Genomic DNA, 20,195 nt, shown 5'->3' on the forward strand with positions numbered 1-20,195 from the left:
CCCCCATTCCCTCCTCTAAACCAGTGGTTCTCAAGCTGTGGGTTGTGACCCCTTTGGGGGCCGAATGACCCTTTCACAGGGGTTTCCCGATTCATAACAGTAGCAAAATCACAGTGATGAAGTAGCAATGAAAATAATTTCATGGCTAGGGGCCACCACCACAAGCGGAACTGTATGAAAGAATCTAGGCAAGAGGAAGGTGGAGAACCACTGCTTTAAACCAAGGCAGAGGCGATTGGTGGGGAGAGAAATTACTTGAGTGAAAAACAGTCTTTTCCCAACAGGGAGAAGCAACAGCCAGGAGTCATAACAATGCTCTTGGGGGGGCTTTTATAATTCAGAATAAAAGAATGATCATAGAAATGGATGTCTGCAGCTGAGGAGCCGCCCCCACCCATCCTTCTCTTGACCATCAGCTTGGGGAAGTACAGTCCCTGACCTTGAGCACTCAGCTGTCTTGGGGGACCCCCAAATACAGATGTCTGGGTACACGCTCGCCCTCCCTCTGCTTTAAAGCCCTTCTGTGCCATCTGCTCTCTTCACACCCTCCTTGCTAGGTGCAGCCCACTCCATGATTCCTTGTTCCCAGGGTTGGGGGTGCGGGGGCCTGGAATCTGGCACCATGCCCTGGAAGGCTCAGGCTCACGCTCTCCTTGTTCAGGTGCTTGGAGGAAAGGACCAACACCCTGGCGCTACTCCTTTGATTCATGTTGGCTTAGGTGGCAGTGGTGTGGCAGGAGCGTTCCTGTGGTAAAGCCAGGCATCCAGCTGGGGTTCAGGGTTAGCCCCTCCATCTGAACTTTTTCATCTGCCTCCAGCCCTGTGGGTTTCTTTGGTGAAGGCCTGTGGTGGGTGGCGACCTCCATCTGCCCATTGCCGCGCTCTGTTTCTGTGCACTGCGCCAGCTGCCTGCTTCCAACTTGTCTTAGCAAGAGCAGGGAGTGTGCTGCTGGCCCTGCCTCTGTCTTGACCTCAGTGCTGCTCATCCCTAGCAAGAAGGGGCAGGAGCTTACTGTGTGCGTCCAGGCCCACCTTTAGCACTAGGCTCTAGTCCATGGACACGCCTTCTGCTGGCCTGTGTGTCCAGGTGGGTTGTGTTGGAGCATCTCTAAATCTACCTAGCGCCACCTCACCTCCGGCATAGGCTGCCCACCAGCCACAGAGCAGCTCCTGCAGGGTGGCACTGTTTTTGGAATCCTAATGAGTTAGGAATGGGACAGCCAGCACAGGTTTTGTGTGGAGGTGGTAGAGGTGGGTGGCCATGTGCTGCATTTCGAAAGTAACCAAAATTAGCAGTGCACAATAATCCCTTCTATCAGCTCTCTGCTTTATTTTTACATGACATCATCTCATTCAATCCTTCACAGCAGCCTGCATTTCCCCTTTTTAGAGCTAGGAAACCAGGGCTTGGAACAGTAAGTGACAGAACCAGGACATGAGTGCAGACACCGTGTAGATGTGCTGCCTGTCATGTAGACCCAGGCTTATCCTTTGACTGGAAGGTGGAGTCCAGCCATTTCTCATTCATTCCACAAGTGCGCTCTTCCCAGGGTGGTCTGGGCTGGCAGGAGCAGCATGCAATGAGAGCTCTGAGTGCCACTAGGTGCCATGCTGCGGACTGGCCTCTCTGCAGCAGCGGTAGATCTCGTACCACTAGCCTCAGGTACCTGAGAAGCTCGAAGTAGGTTCCCACAGCTCAGCCTCTGGTCTGTTCTGAGCCCCGTTCACTAGGGTAGCAGGGTTCCCACCTGGTGTTTCCCACTTCGGCCCACCTGGTATTTTCAGCTCGCAGTGCCCAGTGGGTCCCATCGAAGTTCTGGGTGGTGGATGATAGGGACAGGGTCCCTAGAGGGGAGAGACTGCTGGTCCCTCATGCCAGCAGAAGCACGTAGCCCATCAGGACCTCCATCCTCCCCCTCTGCACTAGTCACTGGTGTCAAGGCTTCCCTTGTTGCTGTCCATGTGGTCCCTTTGCTTTGGGTGCCCTGCTCTACTCCTGAAGCATAAAAACCATTTTCCTGCTTGGTTCCTCCCAGGGCGCAGGACACCATTGTGAGTTACCTAAGGCTTCCTTTCCTAAGCACCCTTCACTGCTCTTTCCAGCCACAGGTTTTACCGTCACTGCCACCACCTGGTTCTGTCTGGGTCTGCTCACTCGAAGGCCCTGGCTCTTCCTTCATTGGGTTGGTTCCTGCCTGATGGAAAGCATATAGCCACGAGAAACCCGCTGGATGAGAGGAAGCTTGGTGTTTGGTTAGTCTGCTGATTGCTGAGCTAGGCAAAGGCAGCCTGGATACAAGGGGTTTCTGCGGCTGTCCCGGGTAAATTTATACCTCACGGAGTCTTTCTTTACTGATACTTGCTTTGTCATCTTCCCCAGCCTGTGCTTTGGCACAGCGATCCTGAAGCTGCCCCACAGATCTAAATGTAGAAGCAGCGTGTCCAGATGGCTCCAGCGGTTTCTAATAGTTTGGCAGCATTCAGCCAGCCTGTTTGCCCAGGGAAGTAGTTGGGACTCTTTGTAGTCAGGTTTGCAAAGGCTTGTTCTGAGTACAACCAGAGGCACAGACTCTGGGGCTCATGGAACTGAAATGTCAGGAAACCTGGCCGGCTTCAGGCACACCAGAGTCCTCACGCGTGCTTGCTTTTTCTTTTGTCCGCTCGGCTGGTTTTCGCTTGACTTTTCTCTGCTTTCTAGACTCATTTCCTCTCAGATCTAAAATAGAGAAAGAGATTCTCTTCTAATAATTCCTTAAATGCTGCTTTTAAACGAATTATGTGCCTGCCCTGAAACAAGTAGTCTTGCCATGGGGGTGGGATGGCATTGACCATCTTAGCCCCGCATCATGACTTGGACCACACCGTGTACAAGGAGTCTGCTCTGGCAGGGTCTTAGCGATTCTTGGGTGTTTGGGTCTGTGGCAAACACCTTTCTCAGCTCTGTTAGAGGCATGACCGTGGGTCCCTCTGCCCGCTAGAGCCTGGGGATGGGGTGGCTGCCACCACTGCTAGTTTCAAAAAGAATGCAGCTTCTGTCTTCGAACGTCCTGCATGGATACCCGTTTCTTAGAGGCTACAGCCTGGCCATTCTCCTTCATTTGACCTTGAGTGATCAAGAGGAAAGGCTTCTTGTTACAGGGGCTCTGTAGCAGATGGGCTGGAACTGTGTGCTCCCCACTCCCACATGTGTCCTAGATCCATCACCCCTCCTGTATCCTGGCCCCCACTAGGCTGGAAAGCATCCTGAGGCCCTTCCTGGGGGAATGCCCTTTGAGTGCAGCGAAGCCTCCTCTATAAGGGTGGCTCAGCCTGGGCTACCCTTTGCTTATATTTTAAGAAGCATCTCTCAGTGGTGGGCTGGGTCAACTGGAACAGCCACTCCCCATACCCCCACCCCTCACACACCTCCAGTGATGTTGTGTGCCTATCTCTGCCGCCAAAGGCCCAGGCCAGGCAGACTCATCCTGTGGCTGATACAGACACCAAGCTTTTCCGCAATACCGTGTCCTTGTGGGCGGACACTCTGCCCTTAGTTTCCCCAGGCGTCCCAGGTAAGGATTCAGTTAATAGCATGAAGATTCAAACTCAAAGGTGTCCTGACACCCCTTCACCTGGCTGCATACCAAAATCACCTGGGGTGCTTTAAGAACTCCTGACCGCTGGGTCTTGCCACCAGCCCTCGGGCTAGGCATGGCCTAAGTGCTCAGTAGCTTTAAAGTTCTCCGGGCAGGTCCAACTTGTGGCCAGGTTTGGGAACTACTGACCTATTAAAGTGGAGGAGTGCTGGGGCACAGCGGTGAAAATGCTTAGCTGCTGACCTAAAGGGAGGACAGTTTGAACCTCCCGACTGGCTCCATGGGGGAAAGAAGGGACGACGATCTGCTCATGGTGGCCTTGGAGCCGCTGGGGCAGGTCCACTGTGCCCTGCAGGGGCGCTATGAGTCAGAGCCAGGGCTTTGAACCGTTCATTCTCCTTCAGCTCCTTGGCAGGAATTTTCATTTCCATCTCTCATATACCGAGTCTGAGTCTACAGTTTAACAAGATGCCCAGGTGATTCTTATAGACCTCTCCTCCCCCCCCCCCCCCCCCCACACCCACATACATACACAGAGGATCTTCTGATTCCGTGTTCCTGGGGTGGACTATGCGAATTATCTGAAAGCAGCAGTGCTCACACTGTGATTAGGAATCACCGGGGGATTCCAGTAAAAGTGCCCGTTTTGATTGATTCGGTCTGGGTGGGGCCTGCGAATGCCTTCCTACTATGTGCTCAAGGAGGCTGGCCTGCAGCACCATCTGAGTGACAGGAGCCTTGTGCTCCCTCCACAAGGCCCCCGACAGTGCCCACCATCAGGCCCTCGTCCCCATTGGGCTGTCCTCAGGTAAGAACCAGAGCCCCAACCTCCCCAGACACAGACTGCCCACCTGGGGTGAGGCAGGCACCTGGCTTCTGCCCATGAGTTTCCCTCTCCTGCCCCTCAAGGTATTAAAAAGAAGGCTCGCAAGGTTCCCTTTAGCCCACACAGTCTTCTCTGGGGCAGAAGGGGCAGGTGCCGGTTCCACCTTTGCGCGGCATTGGATGTCAGACTTGTCCAACGAGTTACCTGATGCGGCTGCCAGCGAGAGCCCCAGGCCCTCCTGCCTTCCTGAAGAGCCTGGCACAGGGGAGATTGTTGGCAGCTGCCGGCTGTGTGTAATCAGATCTCTGCAGGGCCAGCCTGCCGGGAGACAGGTGTGTCCTTTTGTTAGCTGACTGGTCTCTGTCATGCTTATCCTCTGAGAGTGCAGGTGCCTGCTTTGTGCACTCCTCTTTCTGTCTGCCCTCAGTGCTCAAGCCCATTTCTTTAGCCTCTTGGGCCCCCCCCGCTATTTTCAAGTGATGATTGGTGCTCTGTGTGGAATCCCTTGCATTTATGTAGATGCCTTGCTCAGGAGGGCCTGAAGTTCTGAAGAGCAGGTAGGAGGTCCTCGGAGTACCTACAGCTGAGGGAGTGTTAGCATAATAGCTTGCTGTCCCCGGCTGGCTCCCTTCTCTCCTGCTCCCTCAGCTGGGACCTGCCCTGCTTCCCTCTGCCTCATGGAACTCATAACGAGTCAGCCACCAGCCTGGCAGGTGGCCTTGAGACCCCCGGGCTGGGCTCTGATATGACGAGGCTGAGAGGTGTGAGGTCGTTGGCTGGGCTGCGGCGTTGGGAGCATGTCTTGTGTGAAAAATGCAGGGACGAGCCAGATGTCTACTCCTATCCCTCCTGTGAATGAACCATGAGCCCAAGGGGTCTCGCACACATTGAAACACCTGGCTACAAGCCAAAAGATGGGTGGCCCTGGGATGGCAGAGGTGCCTGGGATGGCAGGCTTTGGATACCCCGTGGAGCACCGGCTGCTCTGCACAGGTGTGGTGGGCATGAGTTGGGATTGTCTTGGCAGCAACATAACAAGAAGAACCACCACGAACCCTGCCACGCAGCCGAGTCTTCCTCCGCCGTTGTCTGCATCTGTGGAGTGACAGCTTGGACTACACTCTCTTCTGCACCACCACCCCCTGTCTTGTGGTGTGTGGTGCAGGGGAATGGTGGGTCGGGCATGCACCTGACAGGGAGGCCCTTCAGTGATGCAGCTGTGTAGACAGGGTAAATGTTTGCACAGCATCCCTGCATCTGTGGTTCGAGCTCATCAGATGCTTAGTTTGCAGAGTGTTTGACCCCCCCTGGTACCCTGGGAGTGGAGTGAAGAACAAGCTGTGCAGCTGCTGTTTAGCTAGGCCGGGGCGGGTGGGGTGGGGAGAGCCAGGCTGGAGTCTGTGGGACACTGTTTTCCCTCTCTCCCAGATGGCTCAGTAGACACAGTTTGGGAGACAGAAGGGCCAAGTCAGTGCCTCCTGTTGGAAACCGCATTGATGTGAGCAGTGGAGAAGGATGAATCTTTCTTTGTAGAAAACTCTCCGTAGCACTTGCCTATCTATACCTTGGGAAGTCTGAAGGTTGTAGTGTGTGTGTGTGTGTGTGTGTGTGTGTGTGTGTGATGAGTGGCAGCTGGTGACAGTGATGAGCAAGAACTGACTCCAGAGCAGGACAGGAAGTGTCGGAGCCGAGTCAACTTGCCCAGGGATCTTTCAGGGAGCCTGGCGATTGCTCGCTGTGGATTTCTGGAGAGCCTCAGCGGAAGCCAGCACACGGTCTCATCTTGAGGAACAAGCTCTGTGATGGCTTTTCTCTGCACTCGGGGTAGCTAGAAGGGATGAACCAGTGAGCCCTGAGGGTGGCCACTATTTAGACTGAATTGTGTTTCTCTCTGTCCCAAAGATATGTGGGAGTCCTAAACCCTGTAAAAAATTGGTAAACATAACCCAGTTTGGGATGCGGGGTTTTCTTCTGTGCAAGGAATCAGGTCACACCAGGGTGGGATGGGTCCTAAGCCAAATCACTCCTGAGTGCTTTCTTCTGAAAAAACAATGCACAGCCACACACCCAGCCGGGAGAGACCCCAGGACAAACCTCTGCAAGCCAAGGAACTCCAAGGAAGGCTCAGGGCTGCCCACAGGAACGGCCCTTTCTTGGGTCAGTGCCCTGTTGGGAGGACAAAGTCCATCCTTAATAGTGAACATCTCGACCTTTAGGAAACATGGTTGCGTCGACTGCTCTTTTGTTTTCAAAGATAACTTTGAGGATTAAGATGCACCTAACCCGGGTTCAGTATAGCACCGACGAAACATACAGCTTTCCTGTAGTTCTTTAGTGCACCCCCACCCCACTATCATGACTCCAATTTTACCTTACAAATCCGGCTAGACCAGAGGATGTACCCAGGTACAGATAAGAGCTCACAACACAGGGAATCCAGGACAGATAAACCCCTCAGGACCCATAATGAGAGTAGCAATACTAGGAGGAAAAGGGGAAGGTAGGGGGAGATAGGGAGGACCAATCACAATGACTGACATATAACCCTCTCCCAGGGAGACAGACAACAGCAAAGCGGGTGAAGGGAGACAGCAGTTGGAGTAAAATATGAAAAAAATATTTGATAAATTATCAAGGGTTCATGAGGAAGGGAGGGTGAGGGGGGGATGAGCTGATAGCAAGGGCTCAAGTAGAAAGAATATGTTTTGAAAATGATGATGACAACATACGTACAAATGTGTTTGACACGATGGGTGGATGTATGGATTGTGATAAGAGCTGCAAGAACCCCCAATAAAAAGATTTTTTTTAAAAAGATGCACTTGACCCAACCATGGGATTTTCAGTTGCCTCATACACATGTGGAATCTGGACAAGGAATAAGGAAGACCTACGAAGGACCGCGGCATGTGAATGGTCGTGTTGGCAGGGAGAGTTGGAAATATCATAGACTGCCAGAGGAAATAAGCTAGACGCTACTCAGAAGAGAGGAGAGTGAGGCTTTGGAGAAGGACATCATGCCTGGTGAAGGAACAGGACAGTGGAAAGGAGGCTGATGGTCAAGGAGATTGGAGGACACAGTGCCCACACAGCGGGCTGAAACATAACAATAGCTGTGAATGACTCAGGACCAGGCACTGTTCTGTTGTGCATGAGTTGGAATTGACGGGGCAGCACCTAACCACAGTGTATCATGCCATGTTCCCAGGTGGGTCAATATTTTTTCTGGAGCATGGGTTTTAGTGACTGTGTGACATCCCCTTCTGTGGCTGCGCCCTGAAACCCTATAGCGACTGTCCTATCGATTGACTTTTACAATGGACTTGGGGTACCATGGTAGGGAGTGCTTGATGATCTCCTTAGGAGAAATTCATCGACGTGGAATGACTGCATCAACGGGCATGGGGACTGTGAAGGCTTTTGGTGCATGCTGTTAGGCTGTAATCTTTGTGTCAGGCACTCCGACTCTTGGCCTGGGTTTCTTAGGATGCAGCTGCCAGGAGAAGAGCTCGCATGGACACAGACCCCAGTGGAAGTGCAGATGTGCTCCTTAGTGGTTCTGTGATTTGGGAGTGTCTTAACATCTCCGATGCTTATTTTCTCACCTGCAAAAGGAAGATATACCATTTTGCTCACTGGCTGTTGTGAGAATTAAGTGACAAACACGATCCACTGTCTGGGACCTGGTAAGTGCTTCCTACGCATCCATTCCCTTTCCTCTTAATTAACGGAGCCCACGGGGCCTAAGCAGGTCAGATCCCATCACGAAGCCCTTAGACAAAAGAGTTTCTGTGGCATCTTATAAATTGCACGATCTAGAGAACTCACTGGCCTTTGAGCTTGGTTGTCCCGTATTCCAGAGCTGTTCTGGCTTAAGCGTTCTGTGACCACCTCCCCTGCTGGGGGAGAGGTGGTGGATCTTCACAGATGGGGTGAAAGCATACGGCACACACACAGTCCACCAGCTGCCATGGAAGAGAACTGTTCTCTGCAGGCTTTTCCAGGGCTGCTTTTTGTGAGAAGTGGATCACCAGGCTTCTCTTCTGAGATACCTCTGAGTGGACTTGGCCCTTCCACCTTTAAGTCAGCAGCGGGAGATGTTGGCATCATCACGGGACTCCTGCAACCAAGGTCTGAAAAAAACGTAACCAGCTGCAGTGGAGTCTGCCTCAGGGCCGCCCCCGTGTGTGTCCAAGGAGAACTGTGCTCCACCGAGGTTTCAGTGGCTGTCTTCTCTGAAGGAGATCACCAGGCCTTTCTTCCGAGGTACTTGTGGGTAGATGCAAACCACCAGCCTTTCTGTTAGCAGTCAATGCTTAACCATGTATATCAGCCAGGGTCGATTAGATAGATAGATAGATAGATAGATAGATAGATAGATAGATAGATAGATAGATAGATAGATAGAATATATATAAACACACACACATAGATTTCTTCTCTAAACTGACTGCCTTTGTCACCATTCTGCACATGTTAAAAACATTTTGTTATGTTTAATTTATAGAACACTTGACCGGAAATATATATACACAGTGCATTTTGAAAGACAGCTAGGGAATGTTCAGACCACCTGCAGACCAGCCTTGCTGCCTGATTGTCTTGCTTCTCGGTGATGATAATACAGACTCGCCCCTGTTGTCAGGGCACTCTGTCAACACAGCAGGAGTTGCCCGGAAACTGCTGACTATACTTGGATAGCAGCCATTCGACTTTGGACGAACTTGAGTCAGGTGGGGCTTGTAGGAGTCTATTATTTTGAAACTGCAGCTGCACGTAATCAGAGAGCTCCTCACCATGGCAACCGGGCCAGGCACCTTTGTCTCCTGGAAAGGCCGGCTCAGGGTTTCCGGGGATCGCTCCCTGGGTGGGCGTGGCCCAAAGCACCTGCAAGGTGTGCCTCCAGGGGGGCTCACTGGAAATCCTATCGCTGTGCCGGTGAGTGGGGTGACCAGGTGTCCGGCTCGAAGGAGTCTGAGGAAGGTCCCGGGAAAGCGCTTCACTAAACATATCTAGGAGCTGAGGGAGTGCCGTGGGCCTTTAAAAAAACTCGAAAAGAAGCTAAAGTTGGAGAGAAGACGTGTAGGGGCAGAGGTGAACATGGCCCACTACAGCCGGTGGCTTTCGGGAGAGCAGGGACCCACCCAGTCAGGGCCAGCAGTGCTTGGCTAGTTCTGCAAGTTAAGGGAGTAACGGGCTTGGAGTTTGACTCAGAATCCCATCCGAATTGTCTCTGAACTCTGTCTTACTGGTTCCCAGGGCAAGCAACCCCATCCAGTACGGTCGCTTGGCTCACTGCTGTAATACGTGTAATAAAACAAAGCCCAAGTTTGTTGTTTTTCATCCGTGGTGAATTCAAACAGCCTCTCCAATCAGAGAGAGGCAGGTGACAGCTCTTGACCAACTCCCTGGGGAGTCCACCTACCTCACCCCGACCTTTGGGACTTGCAGGGAAATAAGGAAGTGACCTGTGTTTATCAGGCACTTTCACTTCTGGGCGCCTGCACGGCCTGCCCAGGAGTTCTCGGGGCCTCAGGAGTGGCCAGGCTTGGCAGAAGCCCCACGTGTGTGTGACCCGTGGGTGCTGTAGGCCCTCTGGAGCTGCTGGGGGATACAGAGACAGGGAGCTCTGGATCAGCACCCGCTGGTGTCCTGGGGGCACTAAGCCATCCCTGGGAGGTCAGAAGAGGTCTGCTCTGCGCCCTGCTGCCATTGTCCAGGAGGATGAAAGAGCCGGACACGCACCCCACATTCAGGAAGATGGCTACCTTTTACCAGTGCATCTTGCCTGACCCCAGGTTAGAGCTTCCGAGTGGGGGGCCCTGAGGGCAAAGTGGTGGTGGGGGGAGAGACTTGAAGACGTGGGGGGGGGGGGCAGGTCATCCCATGATGACCAGGCCATGGGCCTCTACCAGAGGTATGCAGGTGGACTGTCAGCATCTGACATCAGGTGTTCTGGTCTGCATATGTGTTTAAATCTACCTTCCTTCAGACACAGGCTTACCACCTTGAATGATGTGGATTGGGGAGCAAAATATTGACTTCATTTGTTTGCGTATTGTTTTTATGACACACATCCAGAGAGAGGGTGGAGGGAGATGGGCAGAGAGAGGACTCTGTACCCAGAGCATCCCACTGTTAAGCTCTCATGCCTGTAACGTGGAGCCCCATGGTATAGCCTGTATACTTTGGATAGGGGTGAGGCCAAAGAGGTCAAACCCGAAGGCCTTTGGAATTACTCCAGCAGCTGCAGAGCAGGACCGAGGAGCTGTTCTCAGTGCATTGTGGGTAGGCCCATGCGGTGTGGTGGGAAGTCAAGGTATGACCTGATTCACATCCATTTGCTTGGTTTAAATGAACAAATCACGTTTCCGACCCCAAGTGGAAAATTCCCAGTCTGCTGAACCAGTCTCACTGCTGTTGAGTCGACTCAGAGCGACCCAAGGGATGGTAGAGCTGCCCACCTAGGGTTTCCAAGGCTGGTCATCTGGATGGACGTGGACAACCACATCTGGCTCCCCTGGAATGGCTCAACATTTCGGTTAGCTGCCCAGCGCTTTACCCACCGTGCCACCAAGAAGGTTTGTGTCGGTCCAGAGGTGGTCATGAGCTTGGTGAGGTTGATGTTGCCTTTTCGAAGGGGCTCACCTGCCACCTGGTAATGTACGGGATGCTTGGAGAGGTGAGGCCAGCTAGCTCAACCCCCCAACCCCCACCAGCTTCCCTCTCCTCTTCTGTAGCACAGGAATCGTAACCCACCCACGGGAACACTCCAGCGAGCACGGGGCCTTGTCCTGTGTGAAGCCCTGTGCAGGTTAGGTCACCGTCATTGCTACTGAACTCTAACAGTCTCCTTACTAATCATGGCTCAGCCTTGGGATCCACTCGTGTCTGTTGAATGGGTCAAGATGGGAGTGGGGCTGTGTCTTCTGGGTGATATAGGCTTTGGAGTCCCTCTTCCTGCTTACAATAAATAAAGAGCTCGGTTCTGCACCTGCCCAGTTGTAGAAATGCCAGATTTACATATGCAGCAGTCTAGAAAAATTCAGCCTTAAGAACTTTCTTGGTGTCATTATGTTGTGTACGGGCATAGACTAAAGGGGTTTATGGACTCAGTAGATTGGCAAGGTTAAAAATCAGCCAGCCCTTGTAAAGAGGTTCCCTGAGCCCTCAGCTCCAGCGCATGTGTTGATGCCGCAGTCAGCATGAGGCACATCTTGCTCACCCAGACTCAGAGTTTCCAAGCCCGATAGTATCTATGCAAGACAGCCCTCAGCCTTGGGACGAACCTTTATTATATTTCCCTAAGAATTAAATAAACATAATTTATAAATTAAGGTCATGGCGTTCGAAGCTTTTACGTTGATCCGTTTTTTAAAATAATGGGTTTAGAGATGTCTCTTAATAGGTGTTTAGGGCTTTCCCCCCCTTCTTTAAAACCTGAAAATGTCTAAACTAATGCTTTTTAAATACCATGTGAGAACCTTCACCTCTGGAAAGGTAAACAGCTTACTCCTGTGAAAGCTGCCACGGTCAGTTGGTGGCATGTGGCTTGTATTCAGGCTAGGAGCCCTGGTCTCTGTATCCCCCTGTATCCCTGTCTCTGTATCCCCCTGGTGGTGCTGCTGGGTGTACATTGGACAATGAGCCATGAGGTCTATAGTTCAAAGCCCCCAGCCGCTCCATGAGTGAAAGATGAGATGTTTTGGTCCCATCGGGGTTGATAGCTCTGGAAACCCTGTACTGAGAGTCAGAACTGACTCCATGGCAGTGGGGTGGGGTGGGTGGTTTGGGTGTTTTCATAAGCTTAGTCTGTGTGTATGTACTGGTCCATATGCACACAAATACATACTTGTATTATATTGGGTCGCCTTCTACATTTCTAACAAAATAACTTATCTGTCTGCTCATTTGCAAAGGTTCTGCATACCACTCAATCAACTGTTATATAAGTAATTTTCAGAAAATAGTGGTTTATCTTACATAAGATACTATTTGCTTATAAATTATGCTGTGTAGCTCATGGATGATTGAGTTCGAATGAAGCTGCGATATTTCTTTAAAGAAGTAACCCAGTGACTTGTGGCCACTGCTTTATCCTCTCTAGGTGATCTCCCTGCCCCTGCCTTGTCCATGGCTGAGGGCGGCAATGAAGCATCTGGAGCAGGAGCTTTGCTGCAGCCATATTCCCTTGCCCCTAGAACGAGGGAGGGGCTCCCAGTCTTCAACTCTGTGTGGCTGTAGGACAGTTGATGTGTAAATGAAGACGATGGGACATGGAGAACTAGGTCCAAGGAAATGTGATAGAGTCGAGTTAAGTCATGACTTTTGAAGAGAGTCTGTCCTTGAGGCACTTGGGTGCTCGGTGGGCTCAGGAGATTATGGATGGGTAGTTGATGCCACTTTATCTTTTATAGGTGGCATTCCCTCCTCTAGCAAGTGTGGGTGATAAAATACCCCTGGTTCAATTTGTTCATTCATGCTTTCAGTTAACAAATATTTATTGAGCACCTACTGTGTGCCAGTATGATACCACCCTTTTCTGGTGGAATGAAGTCTTCAACATGTTTTGCATACTTGACGACTCATTTCTCTAGGCCAACACAGTTTTAGATTTTGATGTGGTCAATGTTAATTATCAGACAGCAGGAAGAGTCTGCTCTCGTTCATGGTCTCCACAGAGCCCAAGACTCGGGGTCTGTGTAGACTTGTTTCCTCCCTCTTTCTGAGAGACTTCTGTGCACAGGTCTGCCTTAAAGGACCCGGAGATGCCCGGGCACCATAAGAGACAAACATTGTCTGGTGAGGCCCAGTCTCCAGGTGACTGCTGCCTTTGGGTGATTGCATTGGTTAGCCCCGCTCTGTTCATGAGAACAATAATAATCTGTGTTAGTCTAGGTAGACTAGAGAAACAAATTCATAGAGACACTCATGTATATAAGAAAGAGCTTTATATCCAAGAGCAATTGAATATTGAGCAAACATCCCAGCCCCCTCCAGATCAAGTCCTTAAGTACAATATTAGCCCATATATCCAATACTAGTCCATAAATTCCTCTTTAGACTCACACAGCCGTGCAATAATGCCGAATGCAGGAAGATCACAGGCCAGTGGGTGGAAAGTCTTGTGGATCCAGTGGCAGTGTAAGCATCTCAACACTGGCAGGGGTCTCCACATGGCTCCTCTGCTCGGGGCTCTAGCGTAGCTCCATGTGTCTTGTCCACCGGAATGTCTGGCAGGTTGTGAGCGTGTGTCCCGCCTCTGGTGAGCTATTTATCTCCTTAGCACCTCCAAATGAGGTCATCAAGCTGTGACCTAATGAACAGGCTAAACTCCACCCCTTCATTCTTAAGTCTCAAATGGACAACAGATTATGTAACGACCACAAATACCAGTAAGCAGAAAGCTGCTACAGTTTTTGAACAGAGATTCCTCACAGGGGCTTTGCAAGCATCGCATGTTCCATTCGCCTCAGGATTGTGGAACTTATTTTTCCAAAAAAGGTACAGGCAGATCTTGGCATGACTCACTAGAAAATAAGAGTTGAGTCACAGTTTATTTTTGTTGGGTTTTTTTGCCCCCTCCCATGGAAATTTTTTTTTTCTTTCAAGCATTTTTATTTATTTTTTTCTAAAATACAAACTGATGATTACAAAAAGAATAAGCACTTGAATATGTTTAAATGTGGAAATCTTTAATTCCTTAAACAAGAATAAATGTAGAATGTACTTCCTGAAACGGCCCCCAGTTGACCCAGTATGTATGTGTTTCAAGATAATTAGACATTTTTTGAAATGAAAAATCCAATGTTTCCAACAGTAGTATTCATTATAATGTTATATCACACTAATGTATCTATATTGAAAACCATCCCATATCACTTTGAGCATATTTTCTTTCCTTCATAAGGAATATTTGTTTCCTTGATCATCCATTTCTTTATATGACAATTTAAATAAGTGGCACCTCATATATAAAATAATATAAAGCTGGTGTGCAGCTTTTTTTACTTCTTTTTATTTAAACATTTTATTAGGGGCTCATACAACTGTTATCGCAATCCATACACACATCAATTGTGTAAAGCGCATTTGCACATCATTCTCAAAACATTTTCTCTCCACTTAAACCCCTGACATCAGGTCCTCATTTTTCCCCTCCCTCCCCGCTCCCCCTTCCCTCATGAGCCCTTGATAGTTCACAAATTGGTATTTTGTCATATCTTGCCCTGTCCGATGTCTCCCTTCACCCACTTTTCGGTTGTCTGTCCCCCAGGGAGGAAATTTTTATCAAATGCGAATATAAATCCTAATCTACATGGGAAAATCTAAAATGGAATGAAAAAGATAATGGGATTTTTCCACAAAGATTTTGAAGGTCCCACATACAGTGAAGACTACTGAGGGTTAGGCAGGAAGCATGAGGTTTCCACAGTGCTTGGCGAGAGGTGCTTATAAACTATAGTCACCCTTTACCCGTCTTGTCCTTCACTCCTCACTCTTGCGGGCTGAGCTACCATCTGGTGTCCTTTCTCCGCTTCAGTCCAGATTGATTGCCAACATGCCCCTCTTGGTCGTCATTATCAATCACTATAGTATGTTTCTATGTGAAAGGCTAACCCAGGCCATTTGCTACATACCATTTTATGAAATTGCATTTTAAGTCAGCTAAGAAATGAGTGGCTGCTGAATTGGCAAATGTTCTGTCAGGTAAAATTTTACCGCAATAATAAAATAAATAAATAAATGAAAAAAGAGAAGACAGTACAAGAATGATGGCATGGATGTCATCTTCTATGACTTCCTATAAAATCCCCTTTCTCAGAGTTCTTTGATTTCTCATGTGGCTAAAAGGTACCAGCGGTGTGATGCCATTTTTATCCTGAAGACCTTCCTTTAGTATTTATTGTGAGGGGGTCTGCTGGCAACCTATATCCCACTTTTTATTTACCTGCAAGGTCTTTAGTTCACCTTTGTTTCTGTCAGATGACTACTGAATAGAGGGTTCCCGATGGGTAGTTTTTTCACCCAGTGCTTTGCATATGTCATTCAGGTGCCTCTGGCCTTCCTTGGATTTGAGGAGAAACCAGCTGTTAATCTTAGTGGGGTTCTCTTGTACATGACACAACCTTTTTTCTCTTTCTGCTGATTATTGCCTTATCTTTGGCAATCATATTTTTACCTATGGTCTGTATGGGTGTAAATCTCTTGGACTTTACCCTGTTTACTCAGGTTTAGCTTCTCGAATGTATAGGTCCTTCTCTTGCATTCAGTGTAACAAGTTTTTAGCCATTACTCCTTAGAATATCTTTTGCTGTGCATGCCCATCCTCCCTGGTCTCCTTCTTGGACTTTCGTTATATGTGTTTTAGAACACTCGTGGTGCACACATTTATTTGACCCTCGGGTTATTTGTATTCATTCTCTTTATAAAGCAACTCCATTCTTCATATTACATAGTCTCCGTTGATCTATCTTCAAATTTGCTGATCCTTTCTTTTGCCAACCCAAATCTGTTGAGCCCTTTCAGTTAATTTTCATTATGATTATTGTACTTTTCAGCTTGATCAGAGACTACAGCATTCAGTAATGAATTACACCTCAACATGGAGAAGACAAAGAACCAGTAAGCATCATGATAAATGGAGAAAAGAATGAAGTTCTTGTCAAGGATTTTTTATTTTACTTGGATCCGTAATCTATACCCAGGGAAACAACAGTCAAGAAACCAAATGATGGATTACATCATGCAAGACAGCTTTGGGGGGCGGGGGGAACACTTCTTTAAAATGTTACAAAGAAAAGATGACACTCTGAGGTCTAAGGTGCATCTGCTCCGTGCTATGATATTTCAATCACCTCATATGCATGCCAAAGCTAGCCAATGAATAAAGAAGCGTGCAGAAGAATTGTTACCTTTGGATTTTGGTACTGGTGAAGAATATTGAAATTGCTAGGGTCTACCAGAAGAACAAGTAACTCTTTCTTGGAAGAAGTATTATGGGAATGCCTAGAAGCACTATTTCATCTCACTTACTTTGGACATAAGGTCAAGCAGATGCAGTCCTTGGAGAAGGGCATCAAAGACGAGCAAGACGCTCAGCAAGGTGGATTGGCCGTGGCTGTCAGCAGTGCGCTCAAACAGAGCCGTGCTTCTGAGGCCCAGGAAGGGTTCCATTCTGGCACTTCACAGCGCGAACACTTTTAAACCTCATCCGGAACTTTCGTTAGTCCTATTTATCAGTTCTACCTCCTGGTTGGTATTTTGTACGTGATGAATCATTGTAATCTCCCCTTTTAATTCGGTAGACATGATTTTCTTCAGCTCTCTGAACGTATCTGTCACAGGTGTGAAGTTTTTGCATATAAAGGCCAACATAAAGGCCCCTTCACAGGCAGATTCTCTCACCTGCTCTCCCTCCCTGGGCACGGATCACACGTTGTCATGGCAGTAGGTGCTCCACGCTGTTCACGCAGCTCCCCTGAGAGTTCCGCCTCTTTCTTCTTTTTCAGATAAACTTTTCTTTCATATCATACTAAATTTATAGAAAAATTACAATAAAAATACAAAGAATTCCCCATACACTTTTTCAGTTCCACAGCAATTTTTATTAGATCAATATTCAATGTTTATGTTACTATGATTTGGTCCAGGACCATTGTTCTATAGAATTGCCCTAATTTGGGATTATATGATATTTTCTTACATAAAAGTCTTCACTGTGGTTTCATGGACTTATTGAAAATTGCATATTTTTGTGACATGTCCAAAGTGCTTGCCTAATTTGTAGAGGGGTGGTGGTGCCTTTTATTATCAAATTTCAAGAATTATTTATATATGCTGGATGTAGTTTTATATGTTGGATATAAGCTGTCAGATATTTTGGCAAACATTTTCTCTCTGTTAGTGACTTGCATAGTTTTATTGCTGTCTTTCAATGAGAAATATTTCATTTGATGAAGTATATAAATTTTTCTTTAAAAACATATGTGACATTTTTGTTCCAAGGAAGGCCATGAAAATATGTTCCTATATTTTCTTTTAGAGACTTTAGGAAATTTTATTTTAAATTTACCTTAAGTAATGTATATGTATACACACACACACATACATAAATAAATATGTGTGTTATAAGGTAAGAGTTCCTATTCTTTTTTTTGCCCCCAAAATATATATCTGATGTATTCAGCACCATTTGTTGAAAAGACTTTTTTTCACCCATTCAATTATTTTGACACCTTTATTGAAACTTAAATGATTATACACAAAGGATTTTCAAAGAGTTCATGCAAGAATGGAATGGAAAAACCCTGGAATTTTCCCATGATCCTTCTGGGGCCCTCTCATATGTGTGGGTCTCAACTTGGACTCTGTGTTCTATTACACAAATCCACTTGTCGATGTTTATGCCAGTACCGCACTATCTTGAGTACAGCTTTATAGTAAATCTTAAAGCCAAATTACATAATCCCCTTTATGGTAACTGTTTTATTGACATACAGTTCACATGCCATCCAATTCAGTGATTTCAGTGTGTCAAAAGAGTTATGCAGTCATCACCACAATCAATTTTAGAGCATTTTCTTTATTCTTGTACTCATTATTATCAGCTTCCCGTTTCCCCCAACCTCCTCTGCCACGACCTTAAGAAACTATTAATCTAATTACTGTTACTATAGGTGTACCTATTCCGGATTTCATAGAAAGAAAATCATACCAAACAAATAAAGCCAACAATAAACAAACCCAAACAAATATACAAAAAACCTCAATCCAAAATGAAGTAGAAAGTAATAAAGAGTAGAACAGATTTAAAATAGATCAAAAAGGAAAACAAATGATATGGTATTCAATTTTAATCTAACTATAGAGCCCTGGTGGTGTAATGGTTACAAGTTGGGCTGCAATGTTTGTGGCCGGAGGTTTGAAATCAGCAGCTCTGCCATAGAGAGGCTGGGTTTTCTGGTCCTGCAAACAGTTACAGTCTCGGAAACCCACAGGGGGGTGCTATGACTCAGCATTGACTGATGGCAGTAAGTTATCTGCATCATCCCGCTTTCTCATGCCCTCTGTCAGCCAGGCTAGTCACACCCCTGGCTAATGGCCAGAAGGGATTCACCAAAGGCGTAATCCACATGGACACTCTGCAGATGGATCTTGGGCTTTCACTGTCATCCCTTTCTGCCAATGGGATGCTCAGAATTTAAGCTCTACTGCAATTCCCACCTCTGGTCTTACAGTGCATTGCATGAGACTTAGCTGTCACCTGACTCAGATGACTGTTTGCTTGAAGACAACCCTCTAAGACTCCGGGCACTGATCTTTCTGATAGCCAGGGATCATCTGATTTGGGAAATAGCTTTTTTTATCTTTAGTCTTAATTCTTTTTGTCTGAAATTAATACAATCACTCCGGCTTTCTTCTAGCTACTTTTTCATGATAGAACATTATTGATCCTTTTACTTTAACAGGTCTATATCCCTATACCAGGAGAATTTTAAAGTTTCATGGGAAAATTCTGTTCTCTTTTACTTGCATTTTTTCATGAACTTTTGGAAGCATCCTTTAAAGTCCTCTTTATCTAAAATGCACGTGGTTGAGTCTTTTTAATCCAGTCTAAAAATAATTTGGAGTTGTATGAGTTGGCCTATATTTAATATAATTCTATGAATAGATTCAAGTTTGACATCATGCTACTTGTGTTTTATTTGCCCTACGTTGTTTCCTGTTGTTGTGTTCCTCCATTGTTTCTTTTATAATAAGAATGATGTGCTCCAATGTTTTATTGACAACATAAATGTATTAGACTGTATGTCAGGTGTCCTCAAACTACAGCCCGTGGGTCACATGCGGCCCGCCAAGGACATTTATTCGGCCCGCCGGGTGTTTTTGCCCCGTTTGTTTATTTACTTCAAAATAAGATATGTGCAGTGTGCATAGGAATTTGTTCATAGTTTTTCTAAAAACTATAGTTCAGCCCTTCAACGGGTCTGAGGGACAGTGAACTGGCCCCCTGTTTAAAAAGTTTGAGGACCCCTGGTGTAGATCATAGCACATTGTGAGTAACATTACAAAGAATGGTAATCACAGCATACTTCATTGTGCTCATACAAAACACCCACCGAGAACATGAGGCAGACGGTCAAACCAAACAAGGGAATACAGTGTGGTTTAAAGTCAGAAGTGTGTACCAGGGTTGTAGCCTTTCACTGTCCTTACTCAATGTGCATGCACAACAAATGCCTCAACACACTGGACTGTATGAGGAAGAGGGTGGCATTAGGCTTGGAGGAAGGCTTATTAACAATCTTTGATATGCAGATGACATAACTTTGCTTCAGGCTGAATCACACCATAACATAAAGAACACCCAAAACCGTCACAACAGATCCAGTAAGCAACGTCATGCTAAGCAGAGAAGAGATTGAAGTTGCCAAGGGTTTTCTTTTACAAGACTCCACGGTCAACACCCAGGGACGCACCAGTCTAGAAACCAAGCGTTTAGAAAAGAATGACGGCAACATCTGTACAAACATGCCCGATGCAACTGATGTATGGATGGTTACAAGAGTTGAAGAGCCCCCAAGAAAATGATCTTTTGATGAAAAGAAGTGAAAAATCAAATGTATTGCACTGAGTCAATTTGCTGCACAGACCTGGCTAAGGTGTTAGAGCAGAGATGTCACTTGGAGGAAGGAGGAAGGTGCGCCTGACCCAAACCAGGGTGTTTTCTGTTGGCCCAAATGCATGTGAATGTTGGACTGTGAGTAAGGAAGTCCAGAGAAAGTCCCCAA

At 47.4% G+C, this 20,195-nt stretch overlaps 1 protein-coding gene across 1 annotated transcript in view; it reads left to right on the plus strand.

Moving 5' to 3' along the window:
• The first annotated feature begins 9,929 nt into the window (after positions 1 to 9,929).
• The window catches only part of CRACDL (CRACD like), a 76,932-nt gene continuing 66,666 nt past the window's right edge, over positions 9,930 to 20,195 (plus strand). Inside the window, exon 1 of the mRNA XM_045283828.1 lies at positions 9,930 to 10,199. Within this exon, the coding sequence (XP_045139763.1) occupies positions 10,126 to 10,199 (74 nt within the window). The 5' untranslated portion in view covers positions 9,930 to 10,125. The remainder of the gene's footprint in view (positions 10,200 to 20,195) is intronic.

This window comes from Echinops telfairi, unplaced genomic scaffold (assembly GCF_000313985.2).
Source record: "Echinops telfairi isolate 266 unplaced genomic scaffold, ASM31398v2 ScPeMD7_7467;HRSCAF=8505_1, whole genome shotgun sequence".
NCBI classification, from domain to species: domain Eukaryota; kingdom Metazoa; phylum Chordata; class Mammalia; order Afrosoricida; family Tenrecidae; genus Echinops; species Echinops telfairi.